A 23,771-nucleotide genomic window follows, 5' to 3' on the forward strand; every position below is an offset into this window, starting at 1 on the left:
TGTTACAGTCAAATAAGATGAGAACTAGATTAATTTAGTAAAATTACTGTTTAACTATAAGTCAACTTTTATCCCTCAGTTTTTATCTTTACTTACTCTAGAATGTATCGTATAGACGGGGAAATAATAATATACAAAATTTGTGGCATTTTGCTCTGGTGGTCTTCTTGCCCCATACGAGTGACACTCTTGCCCCGTGCCTCGTCGAAAAACCTCATAAGAAGGGAAATTTCCAAAAATCTAAAGTCAACATGTTTTTCTTATATTTTTGAAATCTATCGATAACATCATTTAGAACAAGAGGTGAGCTTGCCCCTACCCTGGAACAATCTTCAAAAATTGTTATAACCAACCGTGATTTGAACCTATATATCTTAAGGTGTCCTTCTTGCCCCAGCCCCCTAATTGATCACAAAATATCGCAGCTTGTTATAAAATATGAAGCGATTTTGGTTTTCTAATTAACAATACCACTATAAATGGATCAAGCCAGTTTTGCTAATCCTAAAACATGCTTCAATGAATTTCAATATCGGGAGAGGGCAAAAAAAAAACAGTATTTCAAAATTACATATTGCTATTGCCTGTCAACCAAAGATCATCCAGAAATTTATATTGAAAATGCAATTAACGCGTTTAGTACCATAAGTGCATGTTTGATACTAAAAACTAGTTTTAACTATTTTGTAATTTCTACTCCATTTTTTCGGAGGGGGGAGGCAAGCCTATTTCCCAATGTAGGCCTCCCATCGCACGACAATTTGCGCGATGCATTTCACCTCGCGAAGTGCTTCCATGTGGGAGTGCCCCTTGGGAAAGGACACTAAGTAGAAATGCTCGTCCAAATCAGCACATTCATCCTTCCTCCGGATTACTTGCACTGACTGAGCAACAAGGTTATGTTGCTGCTGCAAGCATGTGATCAGGGCTGCTGGCTAGATGATTGGGAGACCACGAAGTATGGCCTGATATGGTCGTTCGCTTGGCTTGTAGTGGGTGTAGTACTCCAGACCGCTCTTTTGCAGGTGGCTTGCACCTTGTTGTACTCGTCGGGTGAAGAGCAGGTGATTTTCGTTCCAAATCTGGTAATCTTGCACACCGGCTTAGCGTCACAAGATTTTATTTTGCTGGTTAGGCTGTAAAACTAAATATATTTTTAAACAATTCGAAAGACAATTTTTCAGTGAGATCAGAAATCCTGGGAATGATTTTCCGTGGGAATCCTAGTACAAACTCAGTGAAACTGGTTATGGTGTTCTTGAAGAAAGCACTGAAAAGTAAGAAAATAATTGAAAGCAATAAATCTCAGCCCCTAATGTTAATGTTGATTCGGAAAAGTATCAGTATGAGCAGAGCCGTAGCGTGGCCTCCTGGCGCCCTTGGCGAACCACTATTTAAGCGCCCTTTATTTCATGATCAAGTTTTTCATTTTACTAAAAATGCATTATAATAAAGATTCTTTCCAAAATCATAGAGTGACTTATTTAAAAGATGTTCTTAAAAATCCGCAAACTATGTATTAAAAATTCGAATGTCTGCTTTGAATAATATTTTTTTAAATTCTGTTAAAAAGCATAGACCATGTTTTAAATGTTATTTTCAGGAGAGCTGATTGGTAGCCACGAAGTTACAAAATTTTTCAATATATTTCCTTTCATATAGCCAGAAAATAATCTGCAGAATCTACCCGGATGTATTAAACAAAACTAAGAAATGCTTGTAGACTTTGCCGATTTTTTCTAAATGAATTTTCAGTTTACTCCTTCAATATAATTTATTTTGTTGATCAAAAAGCGATATGTTATAACAACTGCAGATTTTAAATTATATTTCAAGAAAATCCTCAATAATCTCCTTCTTCTTGGCACCCCTATCATATCGGGACAGAGCCTACTTCTCAGTTTAGTGCCTAGCCGAAGTTGCCATTTTTGTATTTCATTGATAAACCAGCTCGGGATTTTGTGAGAATTAAACTCATAATTTTATCAGAATTGTTAATTCGATTCTATGAAAATTCAGCCTGAATTCTCGTGATAACGAAGAATCTGTTGAAAATTCGGTCCATAGCCCGCTGAAATTTTGTCAGATTCACACATTGGATAATGTGGAAAGACTGACCAAAATTCTTTGTAGAAATTATGGCTTGGTATGTATGAACATTTGACTAATATTAGTTTCAACTGTATATCGTAATAGATTTTTCTCTAAATGTATTACACTTCAGTTCAACTTACTTTGAATACGCATAACATAGAAAAAAAACAACAATGATATTATTTTACATTTTGAGGTTGGCAAAATCGGGTCATCTATGTATAAAAATTAAACTTTAACACTTTTTGATATTTAAATCATGATTTCTTCATGATTCTCATCAACGGTACATTCAAAATCTGTTTTGCACCTTCGTCTTTCATTTAGCTCCCTTAGTCGAAAATACATCTACGGCGGCTGACTTGTCGTGACGATAGCACTGCGCAAGCTCGCATCCCAACAGACCAGCACTGTCTGGCCCGTACATGCATTGGACGATTAGAATGATGTTCTCTATATCCACCAGCAAAGCAAAGCACGAATGAAAGTAGCTCAAACTGAGGTTTCGAGGCAACTAAATAGCTGTATTGGTAAACGTCGATTGACAGAGTGAAAAGAAGGGAATAATATATTTTCAGATTTTTGCCCATCAGTCAAAAAATATAGACAGCCCGAGTGTGTAGTGAAAAACTAAAGATCTAGTCCAGTTTGTGTGTTTTTTTTCTGGAAAATCGTGAAGAAAATTTCGCATTTTCGTACTGTTTGTAGTGCAGAGGTGTGTTTTTTGGAGTTGATTCGAAGCTAGACAACTAGAGTCTCAAAATGGTAAGACAAATAAGGAGTTTCTGTGCGAAGAATGCCTTCAGCTGAGTGTGAGGAGACAGTGAAGGAAATTTTTTCGCACTGGCTCCTCACACGATTAGTATGTCACCACCAAATGACTTCGATCTGCAGGCCTTCAGTAGCTCACGTACTAGGTCAATACTCGATACTCGTCTATTGTCCTATATTTGGGCACACGATGCATGACGAGACAATAGAGTAACATTCAATTTTTCTAATTGATTTTCAGGGAAATGAAACGTCCTTGCCCATGGAATTATGCTCAAATTGTAAGTAGACCATCAGTAAACGGCTGTTTAAACGGTTCTTGTGCTATTAGATGTTGTTCATCGTGTTATTTGTACGAGGATTAAAATCCACCTTCATGCGATTCGATATCTTGATTATCTTAGGTGAAAATCAAATAATTTTTGGAAAATTTTCAGACATATGAGTAGAACACATTGAATTTCGGTGCATTTGGTTGTCAAAAATATCGATTTTCTCTATCTCTCAATGAAAAAGCTGCTTCGTATTTCTGTTGTGGGAAAACGATGGAAAGCAATCTAAGTCTATGAGGGAATGATAGTCGGAGCTGGCTACGCGAGAAATATTACCAACCAATCTTAACCTGATGAAAGGGAACGTTTGTTTTCCTTATCTCGAATTCCTAATTTCCTATGGGTACGTACTGCATTGCATGGTTGGCATGGATGGATGCTATTTTTTCTGCGCAGCATTTGTTCGGCGCGTTCGGTATTCCATCTAAATATGTTGTGTCCTGTGTGGTTCGTTTGCTTCAATATGACTAAAAATGCCCACCATATCAGAACAGTGCGGAGAATTGTTTACACTGTTGCAGACCTGTACTCGGCACTAACTGGACAGACAGTCACAGAGAAGTTCGGCTTAGTTTGATGGTTTTTAGTGAAATTAAAATTTACAAATAGTATTGACAAGAATATAAAAAGGCTAATTTCATACAAAATTTGCAAATTTTAACGTGTACAATCTAGCAAACCTGTTGACCTAAATTTGAATTGCGTGTCATAAATAACTTGAAGTGTGAAATTACTGAAATAAGTTGTTGTTAAAATGACAGTTTTCAAATTGAAATATTTTTGAGTTGTTAATATTTAGAAGAGAATATCGCTGGTAACCAATAAGCATAATGTAGTCCTATATTCCGCAAAATTGACCATATAGTGCTAATAAAGATGGGCCCAGAGAGCCGTAGCGGTAAACGCGCAGCTATTCAACAAGACCAAGCTGAGGGTCGTGGGTTCGAATCCCACCGGTTGAGGATCTTTTCGGGTTGGAAATTTTCTCGACTTCCCAGGGCATAGAGTATCTTCGAACCTGCCACACGATATACGCATGCAAAAATGGTCATTATTGGCATAGTAAGCTCTCAGTTAATAACTGTGGAAGTGCTCATAAGAACACTAAGCTGAGAAGCAGGCTCTGTCACAGTGGGGACGTAACGCCAGAAAGAAGAAGAAGAAGAAGTGCTAATAAAGAACTATTGAACGACTTACAAGCCCTGTCCTAGCACTATATCGCTGACATGGAGTGGTTGTTACATTGGATGTTCACCAAACTTGTTCACTTAGAATAAATTATAAATTTTGTGAAAATTTAATAAATGTTCACCCTAAAGTTTTTTTTTCCAAATTATTAGGACAGGTAGCTGTAGTATGCATTGATTTAGGGTTAGAGGAGGTCATGATTAGATGTATAGACAATACATGATCATTCTTCCTCTAGTTTTCAACCATTCCAACTGTTTCAATGGAGGCGAAGTGACGCCAAACTGGCAAATTAACGCAATATAGGTTTTCGCATTCTCTATATGAAGTGGATATTTCGCATTCTTTATATATAGTGGATCAAATAAAGATTGGAACATAAGTTGAACTTGGATTATAAGTCGATGCAGTTATATTTTCAACTAAAGCTTGAAATGCCAATAAAGAATGTTTTTGTTTATTTTTGTTTATTTTTTCGGAGTAGGGAAAACCAGGTTTGAGTTGAGCTGTCAACTAATGCTCTCTCTCAAATAGGCACAAAACCTACCCTTTTTTCGTATCAACAAATTACAATTCTCAATGATACATACATATGACTTAACTTTTTTTTATCTACTATTAACATTTGGACAAACTGATGCTTCAAAACAGGTTCATGATAACCATAATTGGTCCGATTTGTGGGTAAGTGGAAAAAAAGATGAGAGCGAAAAGTTCGAATATGAATATCAAAATTTAAATTTTCTAAAAGATTTGAACAATCAATTCTAATTTGAATCAAAACCGATACAAAAAGAAGTTTGCAAACGTCTCCACGTGTGGATAGCAGGTTCAAATGTATTAATTGACATCTGTCACTGTAGCTATGAAGATGCAAAGGATCTCTCCAATGTAAATTCCGTAGCGCAAACCACAAAAATTTGTGTAGAGAAAGGAACCCACACAATTGCTGCATACTCTAAAACGGAGCGTACTAAAGAGCAGTAAAGCGATTTGAGGCAGTGAATATCAGAGAAGTGTTTGGCAACGCGGAATATAAAACCTAGACTCTTAGATGCCTTCGAAACAATATATTAAATATGATCATTAAATGTCAACTTATAATCTACCATAACTCCTAAATCATTTATCGACTTCACGCGGTTCAGAGTAACTTCTCCTATGTGATAATTGAAATCTGTGATGGTATGCATACGGTTAAAAGAAATGCTTGTGCGTTCAAATTCATTTTGTTGTTCTTGCACCAAACTACATCTAGTTGTTTTTGTGGTAATGCGGTATCGTTGTCGGTTTTATAACATTATAAAACTTAAAATCATTGGCATAAGACAATTTACAACATTCGAGGGACAAATTAACATCATTAATGTAGAGAAGAAAGATGAAAGGTCCTAAGTGACTACCTTGAGGAACGCCAGATGACACAAAGAAAGGTGATGATATGCAGTCTCTAATCTTAACGGACATTGTCGACCAACGAGATAAGACCGAAGCCATGAGAGAAAAACGCCACTGAATCCAAGCTTCTCGAGTTTAGCGACCGCTATTTTATGGTTGATTTTGTCGAAAGCAGCGGAGAGATCAATATAGATTGCATCTACTTGAAGTCGATCCTGGATGCAGCGAGTAACAAATGATATGTATGACAACAGAGTAATTCCGAGCAACAGCACCAAAATTTGGTAAATTTTTTAATTCATTTTTTTTCTATTGAGCTGAAACTTTGCACAGTTTTCCAGTTCCATCTAAATCGTCATTTTCCGATATCAAATCTTCAAGTTGAGTCACGACTAACTTTTCAAAAGGGTGTGTGTGAAAATGGTTCAAAAATATTCAAAAAGCTGCACAGCAAAAACGGTTCGTTCGATTGTTAGACAACTAAAGAAACAAAGTTAAACAACTAAATAAAGATTCCAAAAAAAAATACACACAGTAAAAAATTTTTTTTTTGCATTAAAAAACATAATTTTTGACACAAAAACTCAAATATCTCAAAACCCTATCGGAATACCAACGTAATTTTTTGAGGGAAAACGGTTAGCTATATATATTATATTAGCTATCTACCATAAAAATTTGGTGATGGTAAACCAATAAACAAAAAAGTTATGACATTTCAAGCATGTCACAATTTTCACATTTAGTAGAAAAAAATTTTTTTTTTTTCGGTGTAAATTATTACGGGAACCGCAATTTATTTTTATTGTTAAGGGCCTTGCGTGAATTAAACAAGTCGTTTTCATGTATTCATTAGTATTATGTATATTATATGTATAAATATTATGTATATGTATAAATATTATATGTATATGTATATATGTATAAATTAAAATGAATTAACAGATTACACGAAAATATTTTTTTTTTACCAGGATATTTTTTTAGAGTATGATCGATGAGTTTCTAAATGTTATATATAAACTTTAAAAGTTTTGGATTTGGGTATGCGTTATGAGATCATGAAAACATTTTATTTATTTATTGTTATTCAATTTTTTTACAATATCGAACACTTTTGCATCATTATCAGTACAGTTCGAGTATAGTTTTGCTTTAATTTTATTTTCTGACAATGGAGTGAAACAGTGAAATTTTTGGATTCCTTGGATCGTTTTCGCGTTATTATACTGCTCGCTGAGCTCTGATGCCGTTAATTCGTACTCTTCAGTAGTAGTAAAACAAAATGATAATTTTGTTAAATCTTCTTCTTTTCTGCGATTCGCCCAATCAAATAGTTCTTTTGCATTTTAATTGGATGCCCACGTTCTTTGGCTAAACTTGCTCTTGTGGCCATGCGCTTTATGGTTCCTCCAATAGCATCACAAGGACCTTTGCCATGTGACGTAGCAAAGAAATGCCATTCTGCATCATTTTAAATTGATTTAAATTGACATAGGCTCGAAAATAGATAGCAATTTGATGTTGTATTTTCACACAAAAGACTACCAGTTAACATTTTAATATCCTTTGATAAATTGATTCTTTTCAAACTATGTAAGATTAGGTTAATATTTTCGTGTGTTGTGCACACACAAACATTATGTGTTCCTGAATTGGATAGAAGCTTGCATTGCCTTGGACGAAGGCTTGCAAATGAGGAAAAACCTACCTTAATATTTTCGTTAATTTCCTTGAAGCGTGTATACGCTTCTTTCAAAGTAGACATCATTAATCGTTTTTGGTTTGCTTGACGCTTTCCATCTTTTTTTACAGATACATAATCTTTTTGGCCAGGCATAGCTCTACTTACTTCATCGTCTTCAAAATATTGAATTATTTTTTCTTTTGTCTCATCTGTTAATGAAGTACTCGACCTAGCATTTTTGGTTGCAAGACAGTTATTTTTGAATTGTTTTGCCTCTTTTGCTGTATTTCTATTGGTTTTGAACTCATCAATGGCGTCTTGAATAGACCACGAGCTTGGCAGCATCGACAAAATCAATATTTTTTTTTCCTTGTCGTGGCTAGATTCGAGAACCTTTCCTTCATATTCATAATTACCTCATCGTAGTCTGTATTTTCCACATCCTCAGGTCCTAATTTGAAGAGGTTTCTTCGTACAGCTTCGTTGATTTCACGGTATTTTTTCTCGGGATAATTGACGTAACCCATCTTCGTCCATTTAATCGGAGTCACTTTTATTCCAGCTATCCCTTCGTTGAAGCGTTCGATGTTGACCTTCTGGATGCACTCATCTTCTGATTGATTTGTTGAAACAGATGTCGCTGATGGTACCGTGGCAAGACTATCTGCACTTGGTACTTCTGGTAACTCCTCAGTTGTTGTCGGTGCATCTAGTAATTTCTCAGTTGTTGTTGTTTTCGAACTTCCTGCAACCTGATCCACCGATGATGTACAGATTGCCCGTTTGTCAACGTTTAAACGGCAGGACGTACAAATGCGTAAATTTGTATTCAATGTAGACATTGGAGCATAACCAGCCGCTTTCAGTTTATCTATGGTGCTTTCGGTGAGATTTCGTAGCTCTTTCGAACACTTTTTTTCTGCAAACGTCCTGCAACAGTTGAGAAAGCGACTACTCATGTTGCTCGTTACATTTTAATAAACAAAATCACTTTTAAGTTTTTACTGACTAGTTTGGTGTCGTTTGCTTGACTGAAGAAAAATTTTACAATTAAATCTTTTATAACCATAGTGGTAGTATATTTTTAGCTTTTTTCGTGAGCATGTTCATGGTATGTACCTATCATGTTTTTGATGTTGTTGAAGTTACTCGCTTTCTCCCAAATATGATTAACAAAGTCTATTCTCTACCAAGGCGGGTCTATACCCAGGTGTAATCAGATTTTAACTTTGTGGAGAAAACCAGCGCCGAGAAAACCGACCTGCTTTACGTATACTAGATCACCTGGGTATAGACCCGCCTTGTTCTCTACGAGGTAAACTTTTTGCAGGTAAACTAGTCGTATACCTGTATAGAAAACTTTTTTTTTGTAGTTTTTGTCTTCAATATTAGATTTCTTATAGGTTTCTTTTATCAAAAGGTTTCAACACTATTGAGAGAATTTTTCTTCAGTTACGTACAATAAAAAATATGACACTATCAAGACTTTAGATCACAACACTGGATCGCGTCTAACTTTCTAATAGATGCTATAATAGTTATGAATAATTAAATAAAATATCATGAAAACAACTTGTTAACCTCATGTGGTACCCTTAACAAAAAATTCAGCAACAAACTGCGGTCCTAAAAAAAATTAACAATGAAAAAAAAAATTCACTAAGTGTCAAATTTGTGAAATATTTGAAATGTCATAACTTTTTTGTTTATTGGCTTACCATCACCAAATTTTTATGGTAGATAGCTAATATAATGGACCGTTTTCCCTCATAAAATTACGTTGGTATTCCGATAGGGTTTTGAGATATTTGAGTTTTTGTGACAAAAATGATGTTTTTTAATGCAAAACAAAATTTATTTTTACTGTGTGTATTTTTTTTTTGGAATCTTTATTTAGTTGTCTAACTTTGTTTCTTTAGTTGTCTAACAATCGAACGAACCGTTTTTGCTGTGCGGCTTTTTGAATATTTTTGAACCATTTTCACATACACCCTTTTGAAAAGTTAGTCGTGACTCATCTTGAAGATTTGATATCGGAAAATGACGATTTAGATGGAACTGAAAAACTGTGCAAAGTTTCAGATATTTTTGAAATTGTCGATCAGAATCGACTTGCATGCCTCCGTGGAATCCCTCAACAGCTTAGTTGTAGTGGACCTCTTCGGCATGAATCCGTGTTGGGTCTCAGAGATATAAAGAGAACAGTTATGTGTAATGAACTCCAAAACTATCAGTTCAAACAATTTTGAGACCGCACACAGGGCAGCAATTTCCCGATAATTAGAAACGTCATGTTTACAACCTTTTTTGTAAATGGGAAATACGAATGAATCTTTACAATGACTGGGAAACGTTCCACATTTTAACGACAAATTAAAAATGAATGATAGTGGGGCAGACAGCCTTGATGAGCACCTTTTCAGGATGATGGATGGGATTGCATCTGGACCGGGGCTCGAAGATTATTGAGCTTGCACAATGCTGTTTCCACCATTTGGGTTGTGATTGTAGTGTGCTGACCGTATGATGAGTGGTGAGGTACATGATTAGCTCAGCTCTCAAAACTTCATCATCATTTAGTAGCTCGTCATTAAACACACTTGAGAAATGTTCATGGAAAAGATCACAAATTCTAGCGATTGATGATGTTTCGACATTTCCAAGTTTCATAGAAGACGGTAGACCGCTTTCTTTGCGCTGGCCGTTGATATAACTCCAGAACTTTTTAGGATTGTTTTTCAGATCGAGTTGCATGCGTTGCTGATAATCGGAGAAAAGTTGATCGTTCAAGTCTTTGTACATGCTATTTGATGCATTGTACTGTAACTTGAAGAAATCAGTCTGGTGCATGGAGTAATTTTTAAGATGGCATCTTTTGAGAGATTTCAGCCTTTTTAGATGAGAATTGGACCGTGGAGGATAAGGCTTCGACCGTTTTTGACTTTTTGGTGTAAAACGATCGATAGCATACAACAAAACGTTGGAAAAAGTTTTCACTACTGAACTGATCTCACTATCTGCCAGAATTGATTCCCAGTCGATTCCAAGAAGAAAGGTGTTCATATACATAAAGTTTGTTTTGTTGAAATCGTAGTACATGGAATCCGCGATGTCGATGTACTTGAGTGGCTGGGGCACGCTGAAGCTAATGTGCAATGGAGGATGATGGCAACCGGTTTTAACGAGAGGACCTGGGGCAGCCGATAATTTGATGCTGTTGCTGGACAGAAGCTCTTCGGTGATGTAACAGAGATCCAAGCAACGACCATTACTGTTGGGAACATCATTGATTTGACATAAATTAGCTAAACTATATTGACTTAGATGTGTCGGGGAACATAAAATTTGTTCTAGCATGGGTCCACGATATTCCAGGCAAGTTAAAGTCGCCGATTATGATGATTTTGTCGGTGAGTTGCATTTAGAAGTAATCCAGGTTAGACTATCAAGTGTAAACCTAGTCAAGTTAACAGATACCCAAATTTGTTCCACAATTGTACAATTTGGAGGGTAAAGCTGTTTACAAGCTAGCGTCGAGCGTAGAGCTAATAGGACACCTTCCCCGCGAATTTTACGACTCTTGAATTAATTTCGATCCTGCCTGAACACGATATAGTCACTACCAAACATTTGTTTGGAAAGCTTACCTTCATCTAACCATGTTTCAGGGAAAGCAACGAGATCATATGAACAAGCGTCTGAGCATGCAAGATTGTAGGAGTGCAAGGAAGAATTTATTGCTCCAACGTTCTGACAATAAAGCGACAGAACGTTGTCTAGACGCGAGATGATTGGAAACGGCCCGGCGGTGATGGCATTCGGGGTTGAACCTTGTTGGAGTTGGAATAATGTTGTGGAATCGCTCGTTGAAGAGTTGAAGTGGGTACATTCGCTGGATGAAGAAAAATTGATTTGAAGCATTAGGAGAAATTATCCTTGAAGGTTGAAGAAATCCTTTCCAGAACTTGACATTTAAAGAGAAGTCAAGGAAGTTATCTGGATGAATATGAAAACAATTTATTCTCAACTCACAGTTGATTAGGAATAAGCTATTTTAGTAATGATTTTTTTTTCTTAAAACGGTGCTGTACAAACATTTAATTTATAAACAAATAAGAAATGAAGAGATTCTAAGAATCCATGTCATTTGGTAAGATAAATGTAGGGAACTATAATTCCAGGCTTACTTTTCTGAAGATGCAGAAAAAATTCCTCCCCATTACATTCATTTCTTATATCTAGGTGTGCTGTTTCATTAGACAGCACTATCATCCTAATTTGATAAAACAAATTTAAGATTTTATTAACATTTTGTTAACAACATATTACATTTCATTTGCCGTAGCCATTCAGATTTTTTACAGGTGAGTTGATTGCACCTGCTTATAAGAGAAAAAAAAACACGTTTTAAATTAACCTAAATATATAACGCGTTAATCATGGCAATAGAAGATTGTAACGATATTTGCCTGAAATTTTTAATTATTTTATTTGGCATTTGTTCCAATGTTTCAACATTGGATATTATATGTAACTCATTGATACTATACCAGGGAGGAAGCTTCAGAATCATTTTCTAAATTTTATTTTGAATTCTCTGCAGAGCTTTTTTCCTGGTATTACAACAGCTAGTCCATATTGGTACAGTATACAACATGGCTTGCCTGAAAATTTGTTTGGATATCTAAAGCTTGTTCTCAATACAAGTTTTGATTTTCTATTAATAAGGGGATAGAGACATTTTACATATTTGTTACATTTGGCTTGAATTCCCTTAATGTGATTTTTGAAAGTTAAATTCTTATCTAGCATGAGCCCTAGATACTTAACTTCATCTGACCAATTTTTTGAAGCCCCTCTCATCTTGACAACATGTCTACTTGAAGGTTTCAAATAAAGAGCTTTTGGTTTATGTGGGAATATTATTAGTTGTGTTTTGGAAGCATTAGGAGAAATCTTCCATTTTTGCAAGTATGAAGAAAAAATATCCAAACTTTTTTACAATCGATTACAGATGACACATCGTCCTTTGGTGGAGAGGCCTGTGTCATCCGCAAACAAGGAATTTTGACATCCCTGAGGTAACTCAGGTAGACCAAGCTGAGGGTCGTGGGTTTGAATCCCACCGGTCGAGGATCTTTTCGGGTTGGAAATTTTCTCGACTTCCCAGGGCATAAAGTATCATCGTACCTGCCACACGATATACGCATGCAAAAATGGTCATTGGCATAGTAAGCTCTCAGTTAATAACTGTGGAAGTGCTCATAAGAACACTAAGCTGAGAAGCAGGCTCTGTCCCAGTAAGGACGTAACGCCAGAAAGAAGAAGAAGAGGTAACTCAGGTAAGTCAGATGAGAAAATATTGTATAATATTGGTCTCAAAATGCTGCATTGAGGAACACTAGACCTTACAGAAAGTCTTTCAGACCTGGAGTTCTGATAATCAATCTGAAGTGTATGATTTGATAGATAACTTTCAATTATTCTAACAATGTATGTTGGAAAATTAAAGTTTTTTAAATTTTACAATCAAGACTTCATACCAAACACTATCAAATGCCTTTTCTATGTCTAGAAGAGCAAGACCAGTAGAATAGCCTTCAGATTTGATGGAACGAATCAAATTCGTTACACGTAAAAGTTGATGAGTGGTCGAATGTTCATGGCGGAATCCGAACCGAAAATATATCAACTAAGAATGATAAGCTACTTTCTGGAAGTTTCTTGATGAGGATGTAGAAAATTCTATCATCGCCAGGAGCTTTCATATTTTTGAATTTTTTTAATAATAGTTCTCACTTCTTCCAAATCAGTCTCCCAGGAATTTTCGAAAACGTTCTCTTGATTGAGAATGCTTTCGAAGTCCTGAGTAACTTGAATTTCAATTGGATTAGTGAGTCCTACATTAAAATTGTGCGTGCTTTCAAACTGCATAGCAAGTTTTTGAGCTTTTTCGCAATTAGTTAGTAATAATTTGTTTTCCTCTTTCAATGCCTGTATTGGCTTCTGAGGTTTTTTTTTTCAAAATTTTAGATAATTTCCAAGAGGGCTTAGAGCCAGGGTCCAATTGAGAAATTTTATTTTCAAAATTTTTGTTTCTTAATTGTGAAAAACGTTTCTTGATTTCTTTCTGCAAATCCTGCCATATAATTTTCATAGCAGGATCACGAGTGCGTTGAAATTGCCTTCTCCTCACGTTTTTAAGACGGATCAAGAGTTCAAGATCATCGTCTATAATCACGGATTCAAATTTAATTTTACATTTTGGAATTACAATGCTCCTAGTTTCAACAATGAAATTTGATAAAGTTTCAAGAGCATTGTCAATATCAAGTTTTGTTTGTAAAGAAATGTTAACATCAAGATTAGAGTCAATAAATGTTTCATATATATTCCAGTCGGCTCGTAAATAATTATAAGTGGAGCTGATAGTATTGAGAATCGCTTCATGGGATATTTGAAATGTAACAGGGGTATTATCAGAATCAAAATCAGTATGAGTAGCTAGTTGGCTACGAAGATGGCTAGAATTTATTAAGACCAAATCAATCGTAGATGGATTTCTAGAAGAGGAAAAACACAAGGGCTATCACGGTATTGAATTGAGAAATATCCTGAAGAGTACTCATCAAACAAAATTCTGCCGTTGGAATTACTTTGAGAATTATTTCATGACCGATGTTTTGCATTAAAGTCACCAATGACAAAAAAAATTGACTTATTGCGAGTCAATTTTCGCAAGTTAATTTGCTGTCCAGAGCATTGAAAAGGCAAATAGGCAGCTATGAAAGTATATTTATCAAACTGTGTTTCAACATAAACACCTAAAGTTTCAAATGACAAAAACAGTTGATGTTTTATGCGCCTATGAATGATGATTGCAACTCCTCCACAGGCCCCATCAAGTCGATCATTACGATAAACAAAATAATTTGGATCTCTTTTGGGTTTGGATCCAGGTTTCAAATAAGTTTCAGTAATAACTGCTATATGTATGTTATTAGCTGTTAAAAAACTATTCAAATGCACTTTCATTTTAATTTAAAATATAAAAAAAATATTTGGACCCATCAGTGAAACGTAATCCGATAACAATTTTGTTAGTAAATTTTACACCAACTTGGACTGCTTCAGCCATTGTGGTGGCTTTGAACATTGCATCAATCAATAGATTCAATTGTTCAGTTGAAAAATCAAAATCGGAGGGAGACAATTTACTAGAAGTAGTTCAATTTTCTAATGATTTTTTGTTGGAACTATCCGTTAATGAAGAGACAGAATAGGAATTGCTTCCAGCGGCAGGGGGTTTTCCATTTGATTTGAAGCAATTAGAAAGTATCCGTAGGAAGAAAAATCGAAGGGGAGGAACTGAAACTGCCTGCTGCAATATCGGCATAGGAGTTCCCTTGGGTAAATCGATTAGAAATTAAAAGATTCGAACGGCTACTCGACGGAAGGAAACTAGCATGTGATTGAACATGATTATAATTTACCTGATGAGTATGATTCTTAAGCAAGCGATCGTTAACTGATTAATGGGCATTATTGGAGATTCTGCCAGGGGAATTCTGGGGATGAAAAACGTGCATCTTCCTAGTACGAGCCTCCACGATTCGTTTACGTAAATGGCAAACCCAATAGATAGACTTATAGTTACCCCCGAAATTTGCGCATACATTCTTTTTGGTATCTTCCTCCGAAGGACAGACGTCCTAAGCGTGAGGAAAACCTCCGCAAATAATACATTTAGCATCTATGTGGACGTTTTAAGCACCGACGGCACTGAGTGGGGTTCTGGAAATTTTATCCAGGTTTCTGGAAATCTTCCCATGTCACACGGGCATCGAATTTATGTCTTGCTTGCTTTTTCTAAACCTTTAATATTATTTAGATCACTTTTGTTAAAGTGAACTAAATAATACTCTTGAGAAAGCCCTTTCCGAAGAATTCCAGAATTTTTTTTTCATAATGATTACTTAGACTGTGGACTATCCAAGTAAATCATTTATTCCATTTTTGATCTCTTCGGGTGACTTATAGTCACTTGAGAGAATTTCAAGACGACTTTGAACAAATGTTCAGTGTTGTCGTCATAAGAAAAAAAAATGTGTTTACTCTCTTCAAGATGTTTGATAAGAAGTTCGTGATCTTTAAGAGTTTCCGGCAAAATGCGACAGTCTCCTATTTTTGCGATTTGGAAGGAAACCTTGATTCCCCTAATGGATGTCAAGATCTCCTGACTTAATATTTCATGAGTTTTTCCTCTGAGGTTTCATTAGGAACCTAGTTATTAATTGTAAAATTTGTATGAATCAAGCATTTCTTGAATTTGTATCACACAATAGCTTAATTTTATTTGTTACTATTCCAGTCGACGCCGATGAGATCCGTCGCTTGGGCAAGCGCTTCAAGAAGCTTGATTTGGACAACTCAGGCGCGTTGAGCATCGACGAGTTCATGTCCCTGCCGGAGCTGCAGCAGAATCCACTGGTGCAACGCGTCATAGACATCTTCGACGCGGACGGAAACGGCGAAGTCGACTTCAAGGAGTTCATCCAGGGTGTCTCGCAGTTCAGTGTCAAGGGCGATAAGCTGTCGAAGCTGAAGTTTGCCTTCCGAATATACGACATGGATAATGACGGCTTCATCTCCAATGGGGAATTGTTTCAGGTGAGTGGATTGGGTGCTTTGGTGGGGGAGAACCTGGGCTGGGACGGCACGCGCACCTATCAGCAAATGGTCTCGGTGGGGTGCGCTAAAATTAGTTCGGTCGCGACAGATGCTGCTATTTAGTGCCACGGTGTGTCTAAAACCGTTATTATTGAAAATATGGTACAAGAATTTGTCACCTACCAATTGAAAGATATAGTATTCAAGCATCTTCTCCGTGAATTTGAAAACATTTCAACTAGGGAATCGAAAGTTATCATGATTTGATCGGAATGACTCATCTCGTAAAAAGTTCGATTCAACCTTTATTGATGGAACATTTTTGAAGCATGTTGCATTTATTGATGGTGAAAACATTTATTGTGCTAATTTAACATTCACAAAGTGCTTCAAACTTCAAAGTACTCTTGTTATTATGTTTTCAACAAAGTATGGTCAAAATAACTGTGAAGATGCCGAAGTGTCAATCCTCCATCCAACTTTATTTGCAAATAATGTCCATCAATATAACAAAGGCATATCCAGCTTTTCAAAAGCGCTAATGGCTGCCGCAAACAGGCTAAATGAGCTCTAAATTTAATTTAATCGAAATTATGGTAAACATACTGCCGTTCTACGCATGTTTGTGCCGCGGTCCATAAGGTTTACAGAACATGGGACAAGTAGGCGTTGAAGGGCAGCATATAAATGTTTGTAAATTTACAGAGAAGATGATTTAATATCACATGTTTTGAATGCTTTATACAAACTTGATGATTGTTCGATCCGCAACTTGATAATAATGCACTGTTCGACAACATTTTCAAGCATGTAAATATTCCTTCCTAACTGGCACAAAACTTTTGAGCTCAGTTAATAACTGTGGAAGTGCTCTTAGAACACTACGCTGAGTAGCTGGCTCTATCCCAGTGGGGACGTTAATACCAAGAAAAAGAAATGCTTAAATACTAAACGACAGGTGCCAAATTCTGGGACGTTTTTTTTCGTTAATTACAGTTTGAGACACACCGTGGCGCTGGGTACAAAGTCGGTGGCAGTGTAGGATGGCTGAGTAATGTTCGCACTATGCAAATCACACATGCACGGCTTCTGCTCCTAAAACAGTACCGTTCGTTGTGTTTTTCGCAAAGTTTCTTCAGGAATCAGGCGCACGTGATTTGGTTCGGTTCGGTTTAAGATGCTGATTCTATAAATATAAAAAGTGCGGCTTGTATTTGTTTTTTTGTTTTCCTTGTTTTTGATTGCAAGTCAGTCAGTCAACTGAAACTAGCTGTGTATATATTTCTTCAGTACAGTGAGCATCACCTGTTTCATGGATGATGTGTACGAATGTTTTAAATTAAAGCGAAGAATTCGACAGGTTGTCGTAAACAACTTCGAATATTTAATTTGAGATGCCAGGATATTACATTAAGGGTCGTCTATTAATTACGTAAAGGGTTATGAGGGGATAGGAGGATTGGGAATTCTAACGTGTCATAAAATCAATTTAATTTTCATAAAACAGTCTTACTATGAAGGGCATGGAGGGCGGCACATCTTCAAACTTGTCTTATGAAATTATTACTCCAAAAAATACCTTTAAATGCCTCTTGGATTGATTTTGCCCAAATTCCAAAGGAGTCCTGCCAGAAACGGTTCCAGGATTCAATTCTCAGGGTGCTCAGTTAAAAATAAAAATAAAAACTTACGTTAAAATGCTTACCGCCAGAATTTCGATATTGCAACTGTAGTCTGTTGAAACCTAGTAAGTTGCCAACTACGTCAAAAAAGGATCCATAAAAGCAGAATGCAACCTGAATTCGATTTTAAGTCAATCAATTCCAACTCAATTACAATCATATACATATTGAAAATTTATATAAATGCCTTGGAATATCTCAATGTTTTTGTTTTAAAATACGCTTTTAATTATGATGAAGGTGTGGCTTCCTAAAACTTTCAAATTTGTGTTCTAGATTTCTGCTATTGAAAGTTTAGAGCTAGTTTTAATTCATCTTCATCTTATGATATTTTCGACGTTATGGAGGATGACGGAACTCAGTTTTACGAGTCGTATTCACATGGTGTCAAAATCTTAGTGTCGAACTTTATGTGCCTTGGATATTTTTTCAAAAACGTTCATTGGCGCAAATCAATTTTTTGTAGTTGGAAAATTAAATATACATGAAAATTTTTTCCCATAGGTTTTATATGGGGCAGTTTTAACTGCAAAATAGGGTTTTCTAGAATTTAATTTGAAAAACAACCCTTAGTTTGAAGAACATGAATTTTCCTCTACACTATGTTTCAAAACGTTAAAGGTGTGAAAGTTCTGTCGGAATACTCAAGACCACGACGAAAAAAAACCGGAGGTGCACGTAACTTAAATAATAAACTAAAATTTAACACCATGATTCAAAAATAGGAATATTTCACGAGTTTTATCAAAGTTATGAATATTTCCGTGGGTATTGAGTTTGGGGTTATTCAAACACATTATGAAGGCTTACAAATAGATATGTGTCGCTACACAAAGTCGCTCAGTTGTTCGAACTTAAAACAAAAGTCGGATAATTTTCTAACCAAACCAATTCTTCCGTTTTCATGTCACGAATTTGAACTTTTTTAATAAAATAAAGAAAAGCGATCATTCTAGACAAGAATTGAAAGTTCAAAATAATATTACCTATAATAACCTATTATAGGTTTACGATTTTCGTAGGAATTCTATGGTCGATTTAAGCGATAAATAAATCCGGATGTCACAAGAAGTGGTGATGGAGATCAGGTGATCCGCCCATGCATTGTATTGTAAAATGTGCTCCTTAAGCTAAAATGGCTGAAAACTCCTTGAAACTTGAAACTATTTCAAATTCATAAAATTTGTCTCAGAAAATCCAGCGGGCACTTTTCCTATTCATATTCATTTATGCGAAATAAATTGAGCATAATTGTTATAAATTAAAAATTATTTTATTTTTTTATGAATTTCTTCTTGAAATCCTTCAAAATATCTTCCACGGATTTCAAAAGGAGTTAGCTGAGAAAGTACATTAGGAATGTCACTGAAATTTTCCCATTTCCTGGTTTTCATCCGGAATAACATGAAATAACTGAAGATTCTCAACGAATTTCACCACACATTTTTCTACAGACAGCTTGAAAAATTCCTGCGATAACTAATAAAGTTCCAAAAGGGTACTTCAAAGAAAACTCCAAAACAAATGCAAAAAAGATTACCAATATATGAGCAATTTTTACAAACCTTCTGAAAAAAAATCTGGAAACGCTTCTAGTAGAAGTCTTCTGAGAAATCATTAAAAAAATTTAATCCTTGTAATTTTAACATATATTTCTTGATAAATTTTATAATCTCAAATTTATGTCCTCACTCCTAAAAATGGTATGGGAGATTTTATTTTAGTGGCTTTCTGTCCTATTTGCATTCTGAAAGCCTCTGGAAAGGATTAAAAGATTCTTGTCAAATTCTAGGTGGATTTTTTTTTTCAGAAATCTCTACGCAAGTTCTTCCATAAATCGCTGGAAAAGTTTGTGAGAAGTTGGAAGATTTTCAGCATAAATTTTTGGAAGAAATTGATTGTTTGTTAGATTGTTTTTATATTGTAAAGAAACTCTTAAAAATTGTCCAAAAAATGGGTTTATTTTTGCTTTTAAAGATTTTTTTAAATATTTTTTTGTGAAAATTTCTTTTAGAGAGATTTTTGGAACATGAAAGTTTACCACAACCCAAATATTTTATTAAAATGTATGTACATGTTTATGTTCAAATGTTCATAATATGAAGATACTTTTATCAGCATAGTTAAGTTTTTGTGCATTGCCCAAGACATGTGTATTTTAATCAGCGAAGCACTTTTTATATTACCTAATATTTTGATTGTTCAGGGTTTTTCTGGGGCTTTCCATGTGCATATCACCAGTGTACTCTAGGGTTCGTTCCTAAGTATCTAAAAAAACGTGTACCGTGCACCCCTACTAATTTGAACGGTACCTCATGCAAACCATAGGGGGTCATTTTTAATTTGAACTTCTAGTCACCCTACGACCAACGAAAAATCGTACTTTTGGTTACCCCTTTGGCTGTTTTGTTTTGATTCTGTATTCCGTTCCACTTTTCGTCATTCCGTGAGCTAAATGACGTTTGAACTATTTTTAATCTGAACGATGTCCATATTAGCGAGGTACAGATTAAAAAGTGTTCAGATTAAATGTGATCAAATCAACGGGGGTACCCGGTAGTCTATTGGGAGTTTATCCGGTAATTTTTATGCGGATAATACCTACCTTGATGATCCTATTTTTAAGAAATTCAATTAATACATAATAAAAAAAGTCCTTTACGAACATCTTAAAATTCATCCAGAGATAATCTTAGGAATTTCCTAAAGAATTTCTGAGGGATTTTTACTCGGATTTTGGCAATTAGGTTCATTCAAAAGTATCTACAATATTTCACAAATTCTGTTTAAACATATTTCAGAGCATTCTTAAACGAACCAGAAACAATATCATAGAAATTTACTAAGAATATTTTTTTCAAATAATTTTTGAAGTATTGTCAAGCAATTGCTGAATTCGGTGAGAGATTATTATAAATTTATGATGAGCTGCTAAAATCTTGTAGAAAAGTTTCTTTAATTTCAGATCTAAAAATTGAAAAAAGCTACAATTTAAAATTGTATTCCCTTCACAAATTCTGAAATGTCTTCCAAAAATCTTTCGTTTTCCAAATGTCTTCCATACTGCTCAAATGTCTTCCAAAGGAAGACATGTCTTAAAACTAGAGATGGTCGGGTTTCGGGTTTTCAAACCCGAAACCCGACCCGAACCGACCCGAACGACGGGTTCGGGTCGGGTTCGGGTTTGAAAACTTTAAATTTTTCGGGTTCGGGTCGGGTTTAGAGGCTACAGAATTATCGGGAAGGGGTCGGGTTCGGGTTTAGTCGGGTTTGGGTCGGGTTTGGTGAGAATTGCAAACAGAGTAACAACTTGAAAGTTTCCCTATGTATCAGAAACGATGAATTTATAATATTTTTGAACTTGGGTTCTATTTGGGTTTTTCGTTTTTCGGGTTTCGGGTCGGGTTCGGGTTTGGACAGCGAATTTTTTTTCGGGTTCGGGTTTGCAAAATGTGAAATCCGACCATCTCTACTTAAAACCTGGCATCCCTGATTAGCACTCGTAAAAAGCTGGATAAAGACAATAATAATAATTACAGCCGTAGCTTTATAGTCCATTTTACGAGACGTTTTTGAACAGCTGAACGCTTAATTTATGAATGAAATTTTGACAGAAGGCGGTGTCGTAACGTGTGAAAGTAACAGCAATCATCAGTGTTGTCGTTTCTTAAAATGGACTATGGCCCCCTTGGCATACTTCATTAGAGCGAAGGTTACTAGACGTACTATTTCAGAGTACACGTACTTTTTTATCCTTAAAAGTTGTGCACTATTTATTCTCTTTTGCTAAACGGGTTCGAGCGTACCCTTTTTCAGATATTACTGACGATTGCATAACAAATCAAATAACATTTTGAAGATTTTATACATTTGTGTTTGCTTATTTTCATTCCCACAGTTGTGAAGAGTTTGTTCTGACAACCTCAGTGCTCCAAAGAGCTCCCTTTCTCAGTTCGGAGGAGAGCATTTTTTCCTATTTTTCAGTTCGGGGAAGAGCATTTCCAGACAGCTCTTCGTTGCCTAGCGAAATTGACTGTTTAACGATAAACTTGCAACCATCGACGCGCCACCATATTTCATATAACGGAGGTTATTAGAACCAACCCGGTGCTAGGCAGCCATGTTTTCGTGGTCAGCATCAAACTCAAGAGCAATAACGTACATTGGATGTGTTTCTAGCTAATCACATCAACCCAAATTGACTTGCTGTATTGCAATCCAATAGTTTGTAACCGTTTATTTGTTCAAATCTGGGTACTGCGAACTGAACCCCATTTTATTTTCAAGCAAATCTTGAAACATGTTTCTTGTGACGAATTTTGTTTGTCGCATTGATCCCTCAAACGTCATTCAAAGTTCTCTGCTCTCAAAATTTTGCTCACCGATCTCTCTCTGGAGAGCTTGAATATGTTCAAACACCCATGACTTTCTCAAAGTTTGGTTACATTTAGACTCATTTGACTCCATGTGAAATATGGATATGGTCATATGAAACTCTTCGGGAAGTTGATTATTGTCTATCTATTCTATTCTTACTCATAACTAACTTGTTGATTACAATACGATGCTCGGTTAAAGGTTGCCGAAGGAACAACAGGAAGGATCGTGTGATTTTCTATCGCTTACCGACGGATTTTATTCTCCGCTCAAAGTGGCTCAAATTTTATGATAATAACTAGACAAAAACGAAGACATTGAATAAGAGTTTCATCTTGTTTTGTTCGGAGTAATGATACCACTGAACATGAATCTTTGTAGCATTTCGTTTCGATAAAAACACGCAAATCAGAATTCGACAGCCGGTTGGCAGCATGGCTGTATACTGTCGAACGTGATAACCATAAATTATAAAGACAAATCAATATGAGAATCATAAATGCAAAAAATATAGATTTTCCAACTATACTTATAAAATATGAAAAAGTAAATAAAAACTTTTTTGGGTTTTAATTTAGATATAATGCAATACTCCTTGACTCTCATTAGTCATTCATCCGAAACAAACATAACCTCAATTTCAAATGTTTGGCTCCGGCAATCAGGCTCCCGTTTGACAAGCATATCGAGTCTGTCCGCAGCACCCAGGATCCAAGTACCCATACTGGGATAGTTTCATCCTGGGTACTGCGAACTGAACCCCATTTTATTTTCAAGCAAATCTTGAAACATGTTTCTTGTGACGAATTTTGTTTGTCGCATTGATCCCTCAAACGTCATTCAAAGTTCTCTGCTCTCAAAATTTTGCTCACCGATCTCTCTCTGGAGAGCTTGAATATGTTCAAACACCCATGACTTTCTCAAAGTTTGGTTACATTTAGACTCATTTGACTCCATGTGAAATATGGATATGGTCATATGAAACTCTTCGGGAAGTTGATTATTGTCTATCTATTCTATTCTTACTCATAACTAACTTGTTGATTACAATACGATGCTCGGTTAAAGGTTGCCGAAGGAACAACAGGAAGGATCGTGTGATTTTCTATCGCTTACCGACGGATTTTATTCTCCGCTCAAAGTGGCTCAAATTTTATGATAATAACTAGACAAAAACGAAGACATTGAATAAGAGTTTCATCTTGTTTTGTTCGGAGTAATGATACCACTGAACATGAATCTTTGTAGCATTTCGTTTCGATAAAAACACGCAAATCAGAATTCGACAGCCGGTTGGCAGCATGGCTGTATACTGTCGAACGTGATAACCATAAATTATAAAGACAAATCAATATGAGAATCATAAATGCAAAAAATATAGATTTTCCAACTATACTTATAAAATATGAAAAAGTAAATAAAAACTTTTTTGGGTTTTAATTTAGATATAATGCAATACTCCTTGACTCTCATTAGTCATTCATCCGAAACAAACATAACCTCAATTTCAAATGTTTGGCTCCGGCAATCAGGCTCCCGTTTGACAAGCATATCGAGTCTGTCCGCAGCACC

At 35.7% G+C, this 23,771-nt stretch overlaps 1 protein-coding gene across 1 annotated transcript in view; it reads left to right on the forward strand.

Moving 5' to 3' along the window:
- Positions 1-2,521: 2,521 nt before the first annotated feature.
- Positions 2,522-23,771, forward strand: part of LOC5573370 (calcineurin subunit B type 2) — a 37,202-nt gene continuing 15,952 nt past the window's right edge. Inside the window, exons 1-3 of the mRNA XM_001660815.2 lie at positions 2,522-2,859; positions 3,107-3,146; positions 15,842-16,140. Of these exons, the coding sequence (XP_001660865.1) occupies positions 2,857-2,859; positions 3,107-3,146; positions 15,842-16,140 (342 nt within the window). The 5' untranslated portion in view covers positions 2,522-2,856. The remainder of the gene's footprint in view (positions 2,860-3,106; positions 3,147-15,841; positions 16,141-23,771) is intronic.

The sequence above is a fragment of the Aedes aegypti genome, chromosome 1 (assembly GCF_002204515.2).
Source record: "Aedes aegypti strain LVP_AGWG chromosome 1, AaegL5.0 Primary Assembly, whole genome shotgun sequence".
Lineage (NCBI taxonomy): Eukaryota > Metazoa > Arthropoda > Insecta > Diptera > Culicidae > Aedes > Aedes aegypti.